This window comes from Rattus norvegicus, chromosome 3, assembly GCF_021556685.1.
Source record: "Rattus norvegicus strain SHRSP/BbbUtx chromosome 3, alternate assembly SHRSP_T2T, whole genome shotgun sequence".
NCBI classification, from domain to species: domain Eukaryota; kingdom Metazoa; phylum Chordata; class Mammalia; order Rodentia; family Muridae; genus Rattus; species Rattus norvegicus.
Window position 1 is genome coordinate 28,545,162 of NC_141536.1, and position 22,005 is coordinate 28,567,166.

General features: G+C 45.1%; 1 protein-coding gene and 1 long non-coding RNA gene across 2 annotated transcripts in view; one reads left to right on the top strand and one right to left on the bottom strand.

Moving 5' to 3' along the window:
* The window catches only part of Zeb2 (zinc finger E-box binding homeobox 2), a 130,395-nt gene extending 109,586 nt beyond the window's left edge, over positions 1-20,809 (bottom strand). The window contains 2 exon segments of the mRNA NM_001033701.2: positions 17,883-18,024; positions 20,630-20,809. Of these exon segments, the coding sequence (NP_001028873.2) occupies positions 17,883-17,955 (73 nt within the window). The 5' untranslated portion in view covers positions 17,956-18,024; positions 20,630-20,809.
* Positions 18,992-21,874, top strand: Zeb2-as1 (ZEB2 antisense RNA 1). The gene is given in 3 exon segments (NR_132636.3): positions 18,992-19,155; positions 20,650-20,800; positions 20,906-21,874. It is a non-coding gene; the product is annotated as a ZEB2 antisense RNA 1 (long non-coding RNA).
* The last annotated feature ends 131 nt before the right edge of the window (positions 21,875-22,005 follow it).

The following is a 22,005-nucleotide window of genomic DNA, read 5'->3' on the forward strand; positions in this document are numbered from 1 at the left end:
AAGAACTGAAAAGAACGGAGATATTCATAAATGGAATTCACGTGCCAAAAGGTGGTTGCTAGTAATAACTTTTAACCAATCTCACAGCTTTACAGGGAATTGTAATGAAATAAAAGGATGAAAATTATAAGAAAAATTGTGGCAGCATTATGGGTCTCTGTTTCTCCCTTAAACTTTAAAAATAAGTTCCAAGTTGGAATGGTTAATATTTTTTTTTTTTTTTGGTTGTACCACCTGAGTTACAAAGAGATTTCCCTCCAGTTTCTAGTTTATCGATGGGAATCTTCACGGCAAACCAAACCCACTCCCAGTACGCAGATCTGACCCCCGTAACAATCTTAGGCCTGTAAATGTCTGTTGCTACATTTCCTAACGCAGGTCTGAGATATGTGTCACCCCGAACGTAAAAAGCTGACGGACCGTGCCATGGATGGCAGCATTTATTCAGCATTTGGTACAAATGGGAGGGGAAAAAATGATACAAAATGCATGGATTGATTTTCAAATTACCTCAATATTTTGAAAACATTTTCACCTGCATGCTGAGAACGCTAAGAAAGGCAAGGGAGGCAAATTGTGCGTTTGCACAGCCTCCGCTGCATTCATTTATAAATTACCTCATCACTGACTGAAATTAACACTGATTCTTACAGGCAATTTCTCAATTTCCAATGCTAATTACATTTTTTTTACTTTTAAATTCTGTACCACCTGTTTTGGGCAAGACATCTTAGGCAGCGCGACCGCATTTAATCACAATTTTAATTAACCGCCCTGTAGATGTGGAAAAGAAGCAATTATAATGTAGATGAATGATGATTTTTCTGCATTAAATTGTTTTGTTTCCCTGGTATGTTGATTGTAACACAGCACACAAATACAGTAACTGTACAATTTTTTTCTATTGTAATTTAGTAATTGTTTTTGGAAAACCAGTTTGGGAAAGAGTGACTTCATCTGTTTACAAATTGATTGATACTGTTCGCTCGCTGATTGCTGCAGCGTATATTTTGGTATTGCACAGCCTAGCATAAAATATAATTAGAGATGCACAGGCTGAACCGCACCATTTTGGAATCTGAAAATCAACTGTAACTGAAGTATGTTTTCCTTGAGCATACTGGTATCAGTTGGGGCTGATGAAATGATAGAGAAAACAATGGGCTTCCCAATTTTACTACTAGTAGAAATCCTCGGCTTCAATCTGATAGTCTAATAGGGTAAGTTTATGAATTAGTCCGTACTAGGCCTGGGAGCTGGGGGCTGGCAAGTCTGAAGCTTGCAGAACTCCCTCAGATCGGTATCAGAAGAAGCATTCACAGAAGGTAAAGAAGCAGCGATGGGGGGGGGGGCGGGAAGAAAAGTTATTGCTTTAGAGACAGAAGGATCGTTTTCGCCACCGGTCACGATGCGCTGGTGTGCTGTAGCGCTGTTCTATCTCTCCTCTACACTATGGTGCAATGACATCGAATTCATGCTCCTGGCTTGCAGATACAGATCATTAAAGCCGTACCTCCTCGGTGCAGATAAATTCAAAGATCTTACTTGTAGAAAGCAGAGCTTGCTCCTTGCTCAGCTAGTAATGGGAATGCGGGGGTGGGGCGGGCAAGGATACTCGCCTCTGAAACCTTATGTCAAGCTTATGCTAAGTAGAAGGGTCTACGCTTTACTACTCTCTCGTGAATTAGAGATCCCTCCAGGGATGCCCTAGATTAGCATCAGACCAAACCCAGTCTCAGGGACTCTCTCAGTTAATGCACTTCATGGGTAGCACAGGGCTGGTGTCTCCCTCCAATCATCCTCTGAATAGCTCTGAAATGTGCTCACTTGGAGTCCTGAGCTAGGCCATGTCTGCCTGCCTGGAAAAAAGGGGAGAAGGCCATGTAAGTGATTGTAGCTGCTCAAAGGAAACGTTCACAAGATGTCTTCCGCTGGGCTTCCTTTGGCAACCCGTCCCTTAAAGACGCTATGCCAGGAGGACAGTTCCCTGAAGAGTAAAAAGTCACACTGGTCCTAGGCCACGTGTTTGTGACAAAACATAGCTGGGGTCTTGGCTTCACTTAGAGCAATTTAAAGATAGAACGAGAAGGATATGAGCTGGCAGGACAAAGCAGATAGTATAGAGAAGGGGTTGGGGCAGGAGGACTATTTGAGTCAAGTTCTGTTTGTCTGTCTCTTTATAAATAGTGGGTGACAAAATATTAATAGGAAATATGAGACCTTCTGCCAAAACTCACTTTGTCTATTCACTAAAAATCCGCCCATTTTGATAGGTCAAGTCTCTTGCCAGTTGGAGATTACACGTCTAAACCTTGTTCACACCTATGGGTCTGCACCCTGCTGGGAGGAAGGTAAAGAAACAAGCCACAGAGTGTCCTATAAGCTATGCTGCCCACAAGTGTCTTCCCAATGTAGGATGATCTCTATCCATGTAAGAAATCCTTGGTACTAATGAACTCTGAGCCAAACTGAAGCTGAGAGTGGGCGGAGGTAGAAGCTCCTGTCAGTCAGTTGCATAGCCAATGCTAGGAAAGTATGCTCGGGCGGGCGGGGGTGATTTACCTGGGAGAGTCCAGCTCTTTTTTTAGTGTAGTCTCCCTGCTTGTTAATAGTAGTACTTTTGTGCAGCTGTGCAATTCTCTCTTTGTCACCTTCCCCACCTTCATAACAGCTCAGTAGAGAGATGCTGTCTTATGAATGAAGGTAAAAATAACCCTGACTATCTCAAATTATAACCTCTTTACATAAAGAAAAGGAAGTGCCCTGCCCTGGCAATAGACCTCAACACTATACACACACACACACACACACACACACACACACACACACACACACACACACACAAACGTGTGTTGCTTATTTGGAAGTTTCTAAAAGGGGTAACATCTGTGCTCCTGATAGGCAATGCCATCCCCACCAACCTTTCTAAGAAGCCATTTGTCTTGGAGAGAAAATAAAGTACCTGATCCCCTCCACCCCCCCGCCCCGCCCAAGCCAGTGTGAACTCTCTGTATCTTCACACTCTGACCCACTGCGTTCCTTTGAGCAGCTAGCTGCTTCCCATGGCTACCTCCTCAATATAAACTCGCTAACTAATCTCTCAGCAAACACTTGAAGCAAACCTGGAGAGAGGAAAAAGACAGAGAGAGAACAAAAAACCGGCAGAGATAAAGCCCCAAGACCCATTCAACAGGACACTGGAAACTAAATTTAGTACCAAACTTAAGATTTCTTTTGAAGACTTGTCTGTTGTCTGTGGAGTAGGAATTTTCGTACCCGAAATTTTATATTTTAAGTCTCAACCTAATTCCTCTGCTATGCCTTACTTAAGGCTCACTTTAACACAAACTCCCTGCCAGGGAGATGGGCCTACTCTTTCAGGTATTTCTAAATGACTTCCTTCAGCGCTACCCTTTAAATAATCTATCTTTTTAAAAGTTCATGCAGCATACACGCAAGGTAACTTTTCCCTCAGGAATTTACATGAGAGCCCACTGTTGGAAATAAACAATCACTTTCAGCCAGTGATCAAAGAAGAAATAAATCTTTTACCCTAATAAGGCTTTTTAAGACGGAAATCCCATTTTTAGATGGCTAACAGCTAAGAAGCTACCGGGAATCTGTTTATTTTCCAACGCTGTGTTTTAATACTGGCTGCATGGGGAGTCGGATGAGCAAACGGACCCCGGGGTCTTCGAAGTTAAAGCTTTGAAAAATAAAGTTGGTATGTAGTACCATTTGGAAACTTACTGCTCAGAATTTAAGTTTTAATATCTAGGAGTAAACAGAGCATTAAATCAAGCAAACTGTGACAAGGCCAATATGCACATGGGTGATGCCAGTGAGGCATCACCAACCCTTTGTTCACAGCTTAACAAAACTGTGCGGTCACACCACTTTAGTTCAACAGTGCCTGTCGAATGGGCATCAACAGATCAGCCAATGCCTGTCATACACGGAGCTTGAAGACCGCTTGAAAGCAAGGCTTATGCGACCCCCAAGTCTAGCTGGAAAGAGAAGAGGATTTTAAATCATCTGGTAAAGACACCAGCCTCCCCCTTCTCTGAAGTTTAAAACTGTAGAGGAGAATGAGGAAACGTGCGTCTGTTTCATAGACATAAAGCAGAAAAACATGTACTCTGCCAAAGATATAATTTTTTTATATTTATTTTCATTGTGAAAACAAGTTTTGCAAGTATAGAATTCTTCTTAAAGTGGTATTCTCCACAGGAAAATAAAAAAGTGAAACATCCTCATGGTTTTAGGGTTCTTGCCATGTCCTGGGGTCTTTTAAACAACCTGCTTCGTCAGGTAGGAAGGGAATTGTTTGACAGAGAGGAATGGCCACTTCTCTATGCTAGTCACAGGGGTGTCCCTTTGGACATATGTTTGTTACGTGCTGATTTGACCAAAATGCATTTTGCATTTACAGGCTCCTGGTTTCTGGTCTCTATGAACATTTTATCTGCTCCAGAAGAGAAAGGGAGCAAAAGGACAAGGATTGTTCATGGTCCTACAAGTTAACCGTTAGAGAGCAGGGGAAAGAGGGAGGGTGGAAGAAAGAAGTGCAAACCTTATTTTCTTCTAGAGATTTGGCCTTCGGGCTCTGCTAAGTACTGAGGAGAAGTGTGCCCACTCCTCTTTAGGCATCCAATCAGAGTAAGCAAACAAGAACCAAGGCGGGGCTGAAGGGCCCTAGTGGTAGGAGGTGTTCTGAATCTAGACCTTTCCTGCTCCTTCAGGAGCTTCAGGTGTTACTGACGTTGGCCCAGGAGGGGCCGGGTTTCCCCAACACTCAAGTCGAAAAGCCTTCCCTTTCTACCAGCCTCTCCCCCTCTCTGTCAGACTCGGCTGCTGTCAGTTTGCTGCCTGTACGTTGGCTGTCTCTTCTCTAGTCTCTACCCTGTGAGTTTCTGGCCTGCCAATTTCAACTTGAAGCTTGACTGGGCTGATTTGATGCAAATACCTCCAGGGAAAACCCTGAAACTGATGAACAGTTATGTCAAGTCGATTTTGCACCATCGGGAAAAGGTAACCTCTGTGAGAAAAAAAAAAAAAAAAAAAAAAAAAACAACAAGGTTAAAGAGACAAGGGCTTTTCACGTGTAATACCTCAGCCGCGCATCTCGCTCGCTGTTTACCATCCCTCAGAAATTGTAACTGTCAGAATTAGTCCTAATTGCAGATGCGAAAGCTGCCATTATAATAAAAACAGAGGCAGTGCAGGCATTAAATGTAGCAGCCTAATTTGTGAGACTACAGAAAAGGTAGAGTAAATGAATATTTCATTACTTTAATTACCAGGGACTACTCCTTTCTTGCTGTCTTATGATAAGTGTTGCTGTAACTAGCAACAGAAAACATCCACTAAAACATAAAGTGCAATAATCGTCCTCCTGTCAGGATCACCACTTTAAAATACGAGCAGGGAAGAAAATATAATGGTTTATCTATTTCTTAGAGATTGCAGAAGTAGAAGACGGAAATTCATTTAACATCAGGGGGAAAAAAAGGCACACACAAAGGCACCAGCAAACAGGGTTTCGTCAGAGAATAATGGCTCCAGCAGAGAGAGGAAAAATTTCATTGACTATACATCTGAAATGCTGGCCCTCAAAGAATGCTAAGAGGCAAAAACGTGGTGCGTATCCTGTTTGGGTGTTTTTAAGGCAAATTTTTTTTGTTTCGTGTTGCACGGTGCAGTCATCTGAACACTAGACAATAATGCTCAGATGACGGGAGAGAGCACACGAGGAAAGCAAGTGGGGAAGGTTCAAGTTGGCAAAAGTTTAGCTCAGTTTAGTTTCATTGAAAAAGACCAGATAAAGCCTGCCAGCAAAAAGGACTTTGCCTGCAACCCCGGAGTACCGGTTCCTAAGACTTAGGGACGGCCAATAATCAGTCACCCCTGACACCTCGGAAAAACCTTGCCCACCTCTCTACACTGTCAACTTCAAGTATGGGGGAGGGGAAGGAGGTGGACCAGGGAGTGGGGGGTGTGGCTGAGGACTTTGCTGAGACTGGTTGAAACCAGCCTGTCTCTGCATTTATCACTCTGTCCCGGAGGAGGTGTTTGTTCAACATAGCAGTTTGACAGCACAAAAACACTCTGTGGCCAGGAACCCTATCAAAGAACCCACGGGCACATACCATTTGTGGTCTGGGCTTCATGAAGCAAGGCTACCTCACTCTTCATGTGCACAAGTATAAAGTATCACACACCTCTAAGTATTTAGTGTAGCTTAAAAATCTTCCTCCCCCTTTCTCCTCAACACTATGAACACTACTTTAAAATAATCATCTTTAGTTAGGGCTCCAGAATGCTGGGTTCCTTCCTTCTTTCCTTCTTTCCTTCCCTCCTTCTTTCCTTCTTTCCTTCCTTCCTTCCTTCCTTCCTTCCTTCCTTCCTTCCTTCCTTCCTCCCTCCCTCCCTCCCTCCCTCCCTCCCTCCCTTCCTTCTTTCCCATAATAACTTGTAGTCAGCTTGGGATAATCTGTGTTAAGGTAGGTATTATTGAAAGAAAACAGCCTGAGAGCATAAAACTAGTAATTTACCCTAAATAATACACGTATGCTTAGATTAATGGATACAAGTAAATTTAGCAAGAGTCAGGTAGCACAGAGAAGACTTTTCTCTCCAGAAATCCTATTGCAGAAGTCTACATCAATCCTTCCTATCTGCTCTTTTTGGTTAAAGGGGCCTCATTTAAGGGGTAGGTCTTCTTCACAGTAAGGCTAAAGAGAAAAGGAGCCAGAGTTAGGGTCTTGCTACTCATTTGTGTTGGTGCGTATACAAGTGTGCCTATGGGTTGGATTTTTGTCTTCACATTCTGTTAGCAGAGCAAAGGTGATGGGAAATCTTTAGGGAGCAACCATTTTGCTTCTAGATATTTCTCCCTTAATGGGACTTTTTACTATGAAAACGCAGCCTACTGAGTTCTTTCTATGTAAGCCTCACCTCTTACAACTGAGAAATCTCATGATGTCAAACACTTCCATCGATGTGCCTGGGTGCTGAAAAAATAGAAACAGGCACTTCCAAGAATAGGCGAATCGCAAAGTTTCCTTGATTGCACTTACTTGGATATGCAAGAGAATATAAATACAATCTAAACTAGTAAATAGTGAAAGCCGTGTGCTCGATTTGAGGATCACGTGGGCACTGGCTGCTTGAAATGTACTCGTTTGTGTGCGAGGGGGAACAACATCTTAGATCGACATAGCATAATGTTTCACTTTGTTGATTTGTTACTTGTTACTTATTGAGGGGAGAGGGAGTGGCTACCTCTTTGTCAGAAACACTTTTTCTTCTTCTCTAGGATTAGTTAAGAACCATGAAATAGTCTGCAGAGAACACCTAGAAGCACCTTCATGTAAGCACTGTAGCTGCTGCTGCTGTTTGTGTGGGTGTGTCCTGTTATGGCAAATCATTATGGATAATTAATTATTCTCAAAAGAAAGAAATCATTTTACTGGAGATTCAAAGCCATACCTTCCTTTAAGTTAAGATGGGTACACCGACCAATTCTGTATTCACTGTTCGATAGAAGAAATTACCCTCATACAGACGAGATGCAAAATTTTAACTTCGAAATATTCAAGTTAAAAATCTCCAACCTCTCCGAGTTTACGTTAGAATGTGGGGGGACAAAACTAAAATGATGCCCAGATATACAAAAATGAAGGAGAACCCCCCCCAAGTGGTAGTTACGGTAGGATGTATTCTTTGACCTACTGATTGGGAAGCTATCTGAGTCATGACTTTGTAGTTAAAATAGGAGCTACAACTTGAGTATGTAGCGTAATAGTCCCATCTCATCTATGTCACCAAAATGACAGCTTCAAGCCTCAGTGTTTCAACTTGGCTCCGCCAGAGAAATAATTTCGAGCACTGGTGAATCATTCTGATGATTCTGTCCCTCAGACGAAAAATGAAAGCAAAGTTTCAGTCAGGTCCCGTTGGACATGCTTTCTCCTCCCTACCCTGCGTGTCAGAGCACTTGCTTCTCTGAGGCAGGCTTCTGAAGCCCCATGCTAATGTCTAAGCAAGTCTGTGGTGCCCAACTGTTACTGGGCATGTCTTTATCGGCTCTCATACTTTCTTGGGTCACAAACACACGGTTATCTGAGGAAACATGGGTCATCTTCCTTCTCCTTTCTCTATTCAGCTCCTGTAACTTTCCTGTCAGAAGCCTTAAAAAAAAAAAAACAAAAAACAAAAAACAAAAAAACAAAACAAAACAAAACAAAACAAAAAAACCCCAAAAAAACCTACAGTTACTGTTGCTCAGAAGAGACAAAGTTTAACTTCTGGGTTGGCAATTGGAGAATAATTCATGAGCAGATTTCTAGCAAATGATATGATTTGCTAAATTTTGGTCTTTGATTTATATTTATGTAGTCCTGCTTCTGCTGTAAGGTTGTGCCAGCCTCAATTAGATCATGAATGAGATCATTTTAATTCAGCCCCCAAACTGTGACCTGACCATGCTCTGAAAGTGTTCAAAAAGTAATTGTAAGCCTCCTTTTGCTTTGAAAAGGAATACTGCATGCTTGGTCGTTCATACAAATAACATAAAACTTAATTATTGGATGATTTGGCAGAGGATCTTCTTGCCAAACAACAGTCAAAGCCAGCTACTGTGACGCTGGCACCGTGCAGGCCCTAGCCCACAGCCCCCTTGTGTATGGGTGTTTGTTCATTGTGTCTTAGGGCAAGATATTTCAAATAGGATTCATGGATCTAGGACACAGGGTGCAACCCAAAGGGTGTACCGTATTTATAACTCCAGTTTAAAAATGCTGTCTCACCTAGAAGGGAAGTAGATCTGCGCTGTCAAATCACCAGGAGGCTGTGACAAAGGGAGCTTGCAGCCTGACACACGGTGTAACAACATAGCAAACACCTTTAATTCTGTCATGTCTCATACCCTTTACTTTCTCACACATTTATGGCTGCTCGAACGTTGACACCTACACTCCCTTTGAAACTAAAAAAGGCGATCTTATTTAAGCCCAAATGCAACACCTGTAAAGTTATTCTTGTGCCCAACAAAAAATAACCATTAACTCCTTCCTCATAAAAACCTCTCTGCTTGCTTTGGAAAGTCTCAAGCTGGTAACGGGGCGGGTGCCTGAGGGCCTGACTCTGCGGTTCACATGACCTCTCTAGCTCTGACAGATAGGCAAGACTTCCCCCTTCTGAGGATGCTACGACTAAGATAATGTCACCGTCCTATTGGCCTTTGCAGCTTTTCAAGTTGAAGCCTGCTTCTTCCTCATAAACTTCTGGTATCTCTCACAGTGAGGAGAGAGACCCCAGCTGCTTCATTCCCTCTAGCGACCGAAGTCTAATATTTTAAAAGCTAGAAATGAAAATAGCTTTTCTAAAGATATTTCTTGGAATATTTAATGTGCTGCCTTGACTCCCCTTTCTCTATTTTTTTTCCTTGCCAATTATAAACCACCATTTGGAGGGCTTATGAGCAATGTAAGCCCACCTCATCTAATTAAACCACATTGTTTTAAAAGCTTGAACAGTTTTCATGTCTACAAGACTTGTCTGAATAATAAACTGTGAGAGCCAGGATTTCATGTGCTGACTGCAAAGGGCCAGGCACTCAAAGAGTTAACCCGCATTGCTGGGTAGGTTAATATCACAGCTGCCTGGTACCTCACTTAACAAAAGCCTCCTTTTGCAAACAGACTCTCACCCCCCCCCACCCCCAGTGTCCAAAGGTGTTTACTGAAGTAAATCTGCCTAAATCCTTCATTGCTTGAGTCATGGGGGTGGATAGGAGGGTGGATAGGAGGGGTGGAAGGTGTAGCTAATCTCTTTTTGTAAATTCTGTAAATCTTCTGGGAAAAAGGGGTGGGGGGATTAGGAATCCGTGTCACATGCCATGTACAATTCCTAATGTGTCCATTCCTGCTGCTTTCATAAGTGACATATACCACATAGGTGTTGGAACAGCTACCCAATAACAAACAGGTCCTCTCTTCTTTTGCAAAGCTCATATGTCTAAAGTTGTGTGTGTGTGTGTGTGTGTGTGTGTGTGTGTGTGTGTGTGTGTGATCTAATTGCTGAGGAAGAGCTGTTGGTATCTTAAAAATGGTTTTAGAAGAGGGGGGACAGACAAGTCTATAGCAAGATAATGTGCTGCAAAGTTGTCACGAGAGGGACCTGGATGGCTGTGGTCCTGCTCCAGTGTCTTCGACTGCTTGTTACTTTTGCCTGTTGAAAATGGAGGCAAACGACACAGGAAAACCTGACAGGTCCGCCCACGAGGGTTTAAACAATTCCCAGCAAGAAGGAGCCCTTTAGGCACAAACTTTCTCTGTCAAGAAAAACGTGAATACCACCAGCCCCTCCCTACAAATCCTGAAGCATCCAGTTTGAGATACAAAAAGGCTGTCATCTCACAAATGTTAAACATACTAAAAAAATCTGAAAAAAAAAGTATGGAGAAGGTGTGAAAGCGTGGCACTTTACAGCCCTCAAAGCTTTTTAAAATAGAACAACTTTTCCCCCTAAAATTCTTTTCAGAGATTTTTTTTTTTCCTTTTTGGCTCATTTGAGAGTTTCTTTCTTGGCTTTTTTCCCCTTTCATTTGAAAATATGAATTATCATAAAAAGTCAGGGTGGGGGGGAATGGGAAAGTCTTTTCCAGTTTTCCTGAGGATTTTTTCCCCCATCGGTGTTCAGGCATCAGCCCCTGCAGCCAGACCAGGGCTGGGTCTCCAAGCCCGCCCCTTCCCGCCCACCCTCCAGTGCACCCACCTCCTAGGTCATATGGTGAACAATCATAGTTATTAAGGCCAAATTGTAAGTAGCATTCAAGAGTGGGAAGTCTGCACACCTGACCCCAAATCTAACAGGCGTCTGGGCTAGAATTCAATCCCTCTCTTACACTTTTTACCTCAAGTGGAGTGGTGGCCATGAATAGTACAGACATGCCATCTTGTAACACTATATGCCTGTCAGGAGGGGCAGGCAGGGTTGAGCATCAACTATATAAGGCTGGTAACTAGGAGAAGGCCCAACAAACAGCCACAAACACCTAAGTTACTTTACTCAACCACTACCCTCTGCCTCTCTCTCTCTCTCTCTCTCTCTCTCTCTCTCTCTCTCTCTCTTTTCATCTTGGCTTTCTGTGGCAGAATGCAAATGGAGCCTGCCGGCGGTGAAAGGGCTGAATTGTGATTAAGAAGAAGAAGAGCTCTTTCTTTGTTCTCCCCTCAGGGGATGTTTACTGGGAGAGACACAGCGGATCAGATATGAAAGGCATTCAGGTCAGCATTGATGTGAGCGAAAGTGAAATCATACCTAAGGCATTCAAAAGACCGCCGTGTCAGGGGTTCAGCTAACGGTGCAGCTACTGTGTGTCTTCCCAGAGAGGCAAAAAAAAAAAAAAAAAAAAAAAAAAAAAAAAAAAAGCCAAACCTCCTACTGACTGGCCATTTCTTTTTCCCCTAATTTGTTACAAAATTATAAAAAGCACCCCCACCACAATATACAACAGTTAGGATTTTCTCTCCTCCTGGACCACACAGAAAATCAAACCAACTTCTAATGATGATAGTATTACATAAATGAACCAGGAAGCCACTCTGCGATCTGTGAAATAATTTTTAAAATAGGTGTGGGTTACATAGATTTGTGATATACAGGAGAAAGTGGAGAGGAGAGAACTCTAGAAGACACATGCATGGATGGCTTTTCCTGTCAGCACCCTGACAGGAAACACAACACAACACACATGCACACACATAAGCACATGCACCCAAACACACACACACACACACACACACACACACACACACACACACCCCACAGAGAGAGAGAGAGAGAGAGAGAGAGAGAGAGAGAGAGAGAGAGAGTGGGGGGAGGGAGGGAGGGAAAGGGGAGGGAAGGAGAGAGAACAGAACATCTTAAAATGAAATTATTTACTTTGTAATTACTAGTTACACCTTTTCTCAGAGCTTTAGTTCTGATACAACTGTCACCCAAGATAAAACTATCTAGCATACAGCTTGTGAAGACAAGGCTTCTTACAGCCTGATGGTTATTGTCGTCTTCCTTTAAAACCTGCTTATGGAGAAATCCTCACATCTTACTTCTAAAAGTTTACACTCCCTACTGCCCAAATAGTCATTCAGTAGATTTTCCCAAGTGGTAACCTGATGTGGTTGGCCCAAACAGATCTATATAAATATATACAAAACTCACAAGTCACAGCAAACACACTAACACCAAGGAGGGTCCTGGATGTTCCAAAGCTCGAAAAATTTAAAAGAAAAAAAATCACATTTCATCTTCTGGTTGTTTAAGAAGAAAGGGAACTAAAGAAATGGGGCTGCATTTATTGGTTTTGAGTCACCCTTTCCTCTGCTCTGCTCTCTATTCTTCAACATTCACATCTTGGCTAAAAAGCATATTTGGGCTTATGTTAACATCTGCTTTTGTACTGACATTTTGTATATTTTCAACTAGTGTTTCTGCATCACAGATTTTCCTCCTTTATCTCCTTGCTCTAAAAAGACAAGCAAAGAGCAATCAAAAAGGTGTCTGACTTGGCCATTCAGACAATTGCCCCCTTGTGGGAATGCGGGAATGAATGGTACAGTGGACACCCAGCACCATTGACGTTATAAACATGTAAATGAAACACATTAGCGCAGACAATCAATTGTCTGTGAGCATTGCAAACCTGCACTCCCTCTCTCTGTGACAGGCACAAAATAGTGTCTACCTTGGGAAGCCACAATGTTGACGAGGAATAGGACAAAGAATCTCCTTTCACATAGAGAAAAAGCACCTTCAGAGCCTTGGAAGAACGCAGATGACAAAGAGAGTTGTAAGGAGAACCCCCCCCACCCCCAGAATAATTACGCCCCTGTTAGAAAGCTAACAGCAGCCTTCTTTCCTACCTTCAAGGGAAGCACACACCCCTACCCCCATCCCAGGAAAATATGGCATTAGAGTCTTGAATAACCTCTTGTAATTTTCTTTAAGCAAATTAAGAAAGAGAGAATGAAGGGAAGAATCCAGACTCTATGACAGAGCAGTTTGACAGGGAACTGTAGGCTAGGCTTTTGCCACATTTGAAAATAAATGCTAAACGATGTGAAATCATTTTTTACTTGACAACAGAGCAACATTACAAAGTTTAAAACCTGAAGCCTACCCCTACCCCTGGTGGACCGCCACAGCATGGATGCCACCGGGCTAGCTGCTGGCTCTGCTGGGAAGCAAAGCACGTGTCTACCCCAATTGGCATAGTTTTTCTTTTTTTTTTTCCCCAAACCAAAATAAAACAAATAGATCAGTCTAGATACATAGCCCCCAGCCTTGTGTGTGCAGTATCTCCACGGAGAGAACAGGACGGAGATGGATCTCTCTGGAGTACCCTCAGAGTTGGTACCTGCCGCACAGACAGCCTGAAAAAGCAAAGAAACAGGCTCCCTACAGCAAGCTCACCAACTTTAGGAAAGCGACTTGCTAAAGATTCCCACAGTTGCAAAGATAGGTAAGTTGTGACCAATTATAACCTGAAGGCCACCATCCTGCTTTGGTGTGTATAGGGGGTCTGTCACTTCCAGCTGCCCATCCCAACTTCCCCTCTGAGGGAGGGGAGGTGGAAACCCCATCCTGAGAAGGGGTTGTTTGATTGCAGTCGCCTTTCTTTCCATTTAAGCACCCCTGCAATGAGAGCAGCGTCTCCATTCCTCATTGCCTCTCAGCATCACTAACAGAACCTCCAACTCCTTTTAAAGAAGTGCAAAAGAGCGAAGGTTTCTTTCAAGCAGGGATAATCATTTCTGCTCATCTGATGGCTTCTCCCTGAGATATTCAACTCAACTACTTTTCTTTACAAACTGAAAATCACAGAGCAAAGGTGTTTGGTGAAAGCTGTCCTGTCCACTACCCACCTCCTAGGAAGCCCACAGCACCCAAACCTTGAGCAGAAACTTTGAAGCAAAATCAAGCTAACTTTTCCTTCCTTCTTTCGTTTCCTTCTTCTCCCTTCCTAATTCATTGTTTTTCCATTCAAAGACAACTTCATCCCCTTCTCTGAAACAGGCAGACCAGCAATTTCATTTGTGCTAAAACACGCATATGTCCCTGTGATTTTTCCAGAGGCTGGTGGTGGAAGCTGGGGGACTGGGCAAGCAGGCCTTTCTTCCCAGATGGTTACTAAACAAGAAGGAAACGGTAGCATTCTAGGACCTGCTGTCTAAAATCAGGGGTGAAAGCCCCAAACTTTTCAAGTTACAAACAGGCTGCAAGTGGTGGCAGACTGCATCAGAACCTTTCCATTCTGGAGAGCTCATTCCTGCTTCCAAGGCTATGTGGAGATAGTGGGGGTATAATCAGAGGACTATAAAGGGGGGCTGGCTTTCCCCCTCCTCTCCAGCCTTAGTGAAAGTGTTACAAAGTGAGTCAGGCGGCTGAGGATCATCTGACTGAACTTTCTTGAAACCTACACACATTCTTGTCTGCTGCCTATTTGCTTTAATGCCTCTTTCCCTAACCCCACCTCTCCTTCCCTCCACGCACATCTTGTTTTCTAGGAAGAGGTTTTTCTGCTTTCCCTGTGGACGGAAGGAGAGGTACTACCAGCCATTCTTAACTTGGTCCTGGCACTGTCTTTACGGGGCATCCTGCCGGCCTGAAGAATATTGGTGCTTGGATATTTTAGATTGTTCTTCTCTATTTGTGCCCCCCCCCCATCTGCCTCTTTTGCCTGGGCTTCTTTTAAAAATAATACTTCACATCACCGTGGTTCTGACCAGCCTTTCAAACACACAGACACTGCTCTGCCGGTTTCCCTTCCTTGCCACCTTACTCTACACACACACACACACACACACACACACACACACACACACACACACGCTGGTGACTTCATTAAAATTATATAAAGTGCCATTCTAGGTCTTGGGTCTTTTCTCCCCCTTGCAGCTTCTGTGATTATTGTTGCTATTATTCCTTTCCAGGAATTTCTATATGATGTTGATAAGCATCGCCATATTCAGTGTTATCAGCAAAGACACAAGCTCAAAAGTGACATCTTTTCCAGGAATCCAGGAAAGAAGAAAAACCCACTCAGTTCAGATAAATCCTGGCAATTCCCAAAGGAAAAGGCACTGGGTATGTATTTGATGAGAAAGAAAATGGGGAAAAGATGGTCTGAGCTCTCCTACCTGCTTCTCAAGACCTACACACTGCTAAGTCAGACTGAACCTAATGAAAACACTGGCAAGTAAGTCCCCAGCTTACAGCGTGCTTTCTCGAGGGCTCTTTGGAAAAAGAGACAGGTGATAGTTAAAGTCAGATATGGTGTGGGCAATCCACAGAGCTGCTGGGGAACGTTTAGGGTCTGGGATAAATGCCTTAAAAAGAAAGAAAGAAAGAAAGAAAGAAAGAAAAGAAAAGAAAAGAAAGAGAAAAAGAAACCAAAAAAAAATCAAAGTTCAACTTTATCCACTTCATAATGTGGAAGCTTGTCCCAAATTAATGGCTGAACATGAGAGAAATGGTTGGTGTCCCTGACTGCACCCCTCCCTGGTCCACTGTATTACCTGTGAGGCCCCAGTAGCTTGTACCACCCGAGTTCTCAAGAAGCCAGAATCTCTCCCAGTCCCCAAACTGGGCTGTGGCCTGACCTCCCTGCTGGAGCCAGGTTGGTATTTCACAGCAAAATCATGAAGGTAGAAGAAGGAGGAAGAGCAGGAAGAAACAAACACTTCAAACAGTCTTCACTGCAGAAGAATATTTCTGGTTGCTTAACTTTAAATCTCATTGTCCTTTCTTAAAAAAAAAAACTGTTTAACATGGGGGGGGCACTTCATGACACAAAGCTTTTGTTATCCAGATGAGCAGCACTATGCTTTAGATACTTGTGAGGGGGGAAGCCCCACAACAGACATTGATTTTAGAAAATCAATAACTAACATTTAATAAAGGGAACAGAGGAAACACGAGAGAGGAGAGGGGAACATTGGATGTAATTTTAGTGTCTACTAAATTACCCAGAGATGGAGAAGGGGAGGTCTCCTGTGTAAGAACCACCTTAAATAATGCCAGGCAGCAATGAAGAAAAAATTAAATTAAAAGAGAGAGAGACACACACACACACATACTTAAAAAGAGGCAGCCTGAACCGAATCTTGGGGACCAGCTTGGAATATATTATTGTCCTTGTTTTTTGTAATACTAAGCCAAGCAAACAGATCAAAGACAGCACAAAGAGGAAAGGCAGGGTAACATAACGAACAGTTTTTGACTAAAATTCCTCTATCACTCACCCATATGGCTCCGCACCTCCACCACAACAAGCAAAAGACACACACACACACACACACACACACACACACACACACACACACACACGATAAGAGACAGGAGAGGAGGGGGGGGAGATTATTTGTCTCTAAACAGAATCATTTAGTCTTTGTGTTTTACTCCCTCCAGGACCCCAAACTCCCACACTGCACTCCCCCCCCCCCCAACCCTTTGCAAGCGGTGCAGCATTGAGGCAAGCTAGGGGGAGCGCACAATTGTCTTCTCTGGTGGAAAGTTGTTCCAAGTGGATCTGAACAGTACTCTCCAGGCGCGGGCTTGGGGAGCGATCCCCGGGTGTGTGCTACCACCCTAGTGCCCAGCTCAGAAGCGTCTAGACCGCCCGTGCCCAGTGAGCGGGCTGAGAGCGAAAGGAGAGTGAAGTTTCCTTTCCGATTCTGGGCTGGCGCGGCTGGATCGCTTGTTTGTTTTGAGGGGCTGCCCCCCCCCGTTTCTTTTCATTTTTTTTCCTTTTAAAACTCAGTATCCTCCGTCAGCACCCACCCCCTGCACCCTCTGTCGTCCCCCAACTCTCTCCCCTCCCCCAAGCGTCTTCCGCGCACTTGCCAATCACTTTTCTCTTTTATTCCCACGATTTTGTTTGAGGGTAATACCTAGGGGGTCTCTCTCTCTCTCTCTCTCTCTCTCTCTCTCTCTCTCTCTCTCTCTCTCTCTCACACACACACACACACACACACACACACACACACACACTTTTACACAGTCCCTTTCCAAAATGGACCTAAACTCTCGCAATACACACCCCTTTAATCTGCCACCTCTGGTCTGCGTGTTCCCTCTCACCCCCATCTCTTTCCTCCTTCCTGACTCAGCCTGGAATAACGGGCTCCTCCCGGGTTCCTCCCGGCCGTAGAGGAGCAACTACCGGGAAAAGTCTCTGTTCGCCCCACTCTCTGGCCCGGAGCGGGGCCGGAGCCTGCTGCAGAGAAGCCGGGTCCCCAGCCCGCAGCTCCCGGCCAGTCCCTCCTACTCCCCGGTTCCCCGCGTCTGGCCAGGGCCCGCTGCCCGCGGACCGTTACTTGGCGCACAGAGAGGCGGCCCGGCGACTCCAGCAAGAAACTTTGAGGCTGGCGGAGAAGCAGCCTCGGGTCCCCTCCCATGCTCTCGCCGCCCTCCTGCCACCCTCGCTAGCCCGCGCCCCGAGGTCCAGCGCGCCCGAGCGCCGGAGCCCCCGCCCTGCCCTCGCCGGCCGCTCCAACCGCGGGGCCGGCGACCTGCGGGCCGGGAAGCAGAGCGGGCGGAGGCAGCGGGGGTGCCGGGGCCGCGGAGTGGGGCGCAGGTCCGATCGGTAGCGCTCGGAGCCCCCCCTCCCGGCGCCCGGCGCTCACTTGGCCCCGCACTTGCTTAACTCCCCCCCGGTACAGCGGCCGCGCGTGGGGCTCCGGCGCTGGCCGCCGAGGGAGGCTCGCCCGCGAGCCCCAGGCGCCGCCACAGGCTTCCTTCTCCCTGTCCCCCCCTTTCCCCTGGTCTCGGGCCGCCGAGTGGCCCGGAAAAGTTTGGTTCGGGCCTCTTCTTACCGTTTTTCCTCCTGGGATTGGCTTGTTTGCGCCTCTTGCACCGGGGGCCATCCGCCATGATCGGCTGCTTCATTGATAAGAGCGGATCAGATGGCAGTTCGCATGGACTCGGCGCCCTGCTTCGGCAGCACGCAGGCTCGATCTAGCAACCAAACACAGCGACAATGTGGGCATCGTCCGCGCCCATTGAAACGCGCGCGGGCCGCCCAGGGGATCCGGGCCAGGGCCCGGGTGAGCACCCATCCGCGCCCCCAGCGCCAAAGCGAAACTTCGGCGGCCCCCTCCCCGCCCCCCACCCCCAGCCTTGGCCCCGAGGCGCTTTGTGTTGTTACTGTTTGGTGTGTTGCACTCGCGAGGGGATCAGAGACAAGAATTACATCTTCAAAATGAGTCATAACTCCTGACCGTATGAGGGAATGCACACAGCGGTACAGTAAGACTGCTTGACTCAAGGCTAGGCGGACCCCTTCCTCCGAAAAGTCCTCAGCCGGGCTCGGGAACTTGGAGAGGGGGTCTTTCGCTCTCATCTTTTCTCATCCCTCCTCCGACCCCCCATTCCCAAGAGGGAAAAAAAGTAACAAACAACGCAAAACAGCCCTTGGATGAAGCACACTCGGGTAAATTGATAATAGTAATTACAGGAAGCCCACTCGCCCCGCGACCCCTCCCCTCCCCTTTGGAGTTTATCGAGGCACTGTCTCTTTCCCTACACCCTCCGCCCCCAAATTAAGATTTCCCATTTTACCCGGCAAAAGAAATATAATTATAAGCCTCTCTGGACATTGTTCCTCCCCCAACCTCACCACTTGGACAATATTTACTTAAGCCCCCCCCCCCCAAACACACACACACACGTTTCCCCACACTGATTTCCTTAAATTCTTCCAGTAGATTTTTTTTTCCCTCTCAAGAAAGGAAAGAGAAAGTCCGTGACCACTATTTAAGTTGTTCTAAAGGATCTTGTCCTCTCTGGCTTCGAAACTTTTGTACCTAAAAATCGAGGGAGGCGCTGCATTCTTTGAGCTCAAACTGTCAAAACTTGGAGAAGGGGAACCTCGGAGGCAGGCCGGAGAAGAGGAGAGCCCTGAAACTCCGCGGGGTGGGAAGATGCTGTGCCTCGAGGATTAGTTTAAACAGCGGGCTATAAAAGATGTAACAGATGCAAACTGTAACACAAGGGCCATTAACCCTTTCTCTGCCGCCCAGCACGCCCAGTCCCTACACCCTGCACCTATTGTCTCCGGTGCCACAAGCTTTGCGGAAAACCTGGAAAGTGAGTATCAGTTTCCGCACATTTGCTGAGCGGGGGTGAAGGGGGGCAGAGAGAAGGGGAAGTGGGTGTTGTAGAAAGCACTTTAAATTTACCTAGGCATACAGGGTAGATTTCAAGTTTGACACATTTAAAAAGAAATCATTTCTTGTCTGTCCTATTAATTCGAAATTTTTTTTTTGCGGGGGGGGGATCCTGGAATAAAGAAATGGTCACACAAGTCTGTGGGATGAAACAGCTGGCCTGTCTGATTTCTGCTGAGACTTACACGCCACTGCATATAAAATATATATTTAATAAAATAAGTTGCTAGCTTTATGAGCCAGTATGTGTGTGAGGGAAAGACATGGCATTTATGCTGTAAACTTTATTTGTGAATGTTAGTCTTAATTTCTGGAACAAGCACTCTTGCCCTCCTCGTTAGAGGGGTAGCATGGGAAACACGTAAGTAGGTGGGAGATAAACACATTTATGTTAGCTGAGCTCACCACTATGTCTGTGACTCCTGAACTCCAACTTTTCAGTCTCAAAGTCTGGAAGGGTGTGTGTGTGAGTGTGTGTGTGTGTGTGTGTGAGAGAGAGAGAGAGAGAGAGAGAGAGAGAGAGAGAGAGAGAGAGAGAGAGAGGTTCCATAAAAAAAATCCATGTGTATATTACTTGGTCATTTAAAATATAATTTCAAAAGTTACCCTAATTTTAACCCTATTATCCTGACAGCAGTTTTCTTCCCAGCTGTAGTGGACCCCCCCCCCAATTCACTTTGGTAAACGACTCAAGTTCCAAGAGAACTTTCACTTCTTTATTTATAATCACAGAAGTGAGGTGTTACTTCACACACACACACACACACACACACACACACACACACACACACACACAAAGAATGAAATAAAGAAATGAAACTCGCTAGGCAGACAAAAACAGTCAAGTTTCTGCTTAGAAAACAGCCTTCTCCGGTGGGAAAGATTAGACTACCATGTCTAAGAGAAGGACTTGCTCCCGAATTTGGTAGGTCTTTCTCGAATAAGTTTTATAATTATTAACAGGTATTTGCCAAGTTTTAATTGCTGGATATAATGAATTGGAAGTCGGTGTGAGAACAAAGCAGAAGCTCTCCACTTGATGAGTTTTTTTACCCCAGCCATACAGTTCTCAGCAAAACTTTTCCTAGACTATGTAGCAAAAAACACCTTTGGTTACCTGAATGGACAGGTACAGAGCAAATTACTGGGGGAGGTGGGGAAAGGGAGAGGGAAGGAAAGAGAGACTAAAGGAAAGCAAGAGAAAGCAAAGAAGCCACTCTTGGGAAAAGTCTGCCACCGAGGAGCTAAAACCACCTGAAATTCCTGTCCACAGACACCCGGCTCTCTTCAGACTAACATCCCCACTCGAAATGAGAAAATTAGAGAGGGAGGATGGGGGACAAGCACACCAAAAAAGGATAAAAAGAGGAGGAAAAGAAGGGGGGGGGACCTACCTGCGAAGTCTTGTTTGTAGTTTTGGCCAGAAATGGTGAGAAGAAAAAGCATGAAGAAGCCGCGAAGTGTGGGGGAGAAAAAGGTGGAGGCGAAGAAACAGCTCCCGGAGCAAACTGAACAAAACCTCGCCAAGAGTGTCGGGAGGCAGGACCGTTATTCCTGCCGAGCAGGTTAGAACTGATCTCTTTTCGGCCACTCCAGGAAACACAAACCTGGGGACGGACTGACGTGTTACGCCTCTTCTAATGACATTTTTTTCTTTTTCTTTTCTGTAGGGGAGAGAAGAGAGACCCTGAAACACGCGCCACCTATCTTTGTGGGGAGGGATAATTGAAGCGCCCTGAGCGTGAGCATCATGTGAAAACGTGATCGCCAAGTTTCTCTCTGGGAAAGGATCTGGGATAGATTATACCTTGAAGTCTCCGCAAACGCTTTAGTGGAAGAAATGAAATTCCACCTCCCTCCCTTCCTCTCTCCCTCCCTCCCTCCCTTCTCCACGCCCCCCCAACCCCCCCCCCCCGTCAAGTCTTTGGCATCATTATCCTCATCACTAAATCCTGCAGAGTACTGGGCGGAAAACGGTGCACACCATTCACAGAACTGGAGAACTCCGAGGGGCGAAAGTTAAAGGGAAAGATCTTGGATCTTCCATGCAGATCTCTTTTCTTACACAGATATCTCTGGTGACTAGGCTTGAGGTGCTCATCAAGTTGTATGGATATCTCAAGCACCGTTTTTTTTTTGGGAACTAAATTCTTGCCCTTCTATTATTATTATTATTATTATTATTATTATTATTATTATTATTATTATTATTATTATTTTAAAGATGCCAGAGCTAGGGGAGGAAAATAGTACTTATGCACTGCAACTTAGGATCTCTCTCTCTCTCTCTCTCTCTCTCTCTCTCTCTCTCTGTGTGTGTGTGTGTGTGTGCGCGCGCGCGCGAGCGTGTGGAGAGGGGGGGCTTCTGGATTGGATCCCTATATTAAAAGTACTTTGGCATTTTAATAAAGGGTCTCTAGATTAACACAGAAGTTCACTATGTTGGCTAACCTTTGGATCTCTCTACATGTCATGCAGACCACACTACTAAGTCAGGGGTTGGGGACAGGAGGAGGAAGGAGAAAGGCTAGAGGAGCTTAGGACTAAAGAAAGAAGATGGTGACATTAAACTGTGTGGGGTCTAAGTTTTGAAGTGCATATTTTTTGATATTGCAATTAAAGTAAAATTAAAAAGAAAAGACTCCACCTTTGCTCTGAAGGGATTGGTTATGCAAATATGGAAGGGATTTCCTGGAGAATACAGCTTTCTACTGTATGGTTAATTAAATAATCACTCAAAAGCTTCCAACGTGACGCTTCTGTCGTAATC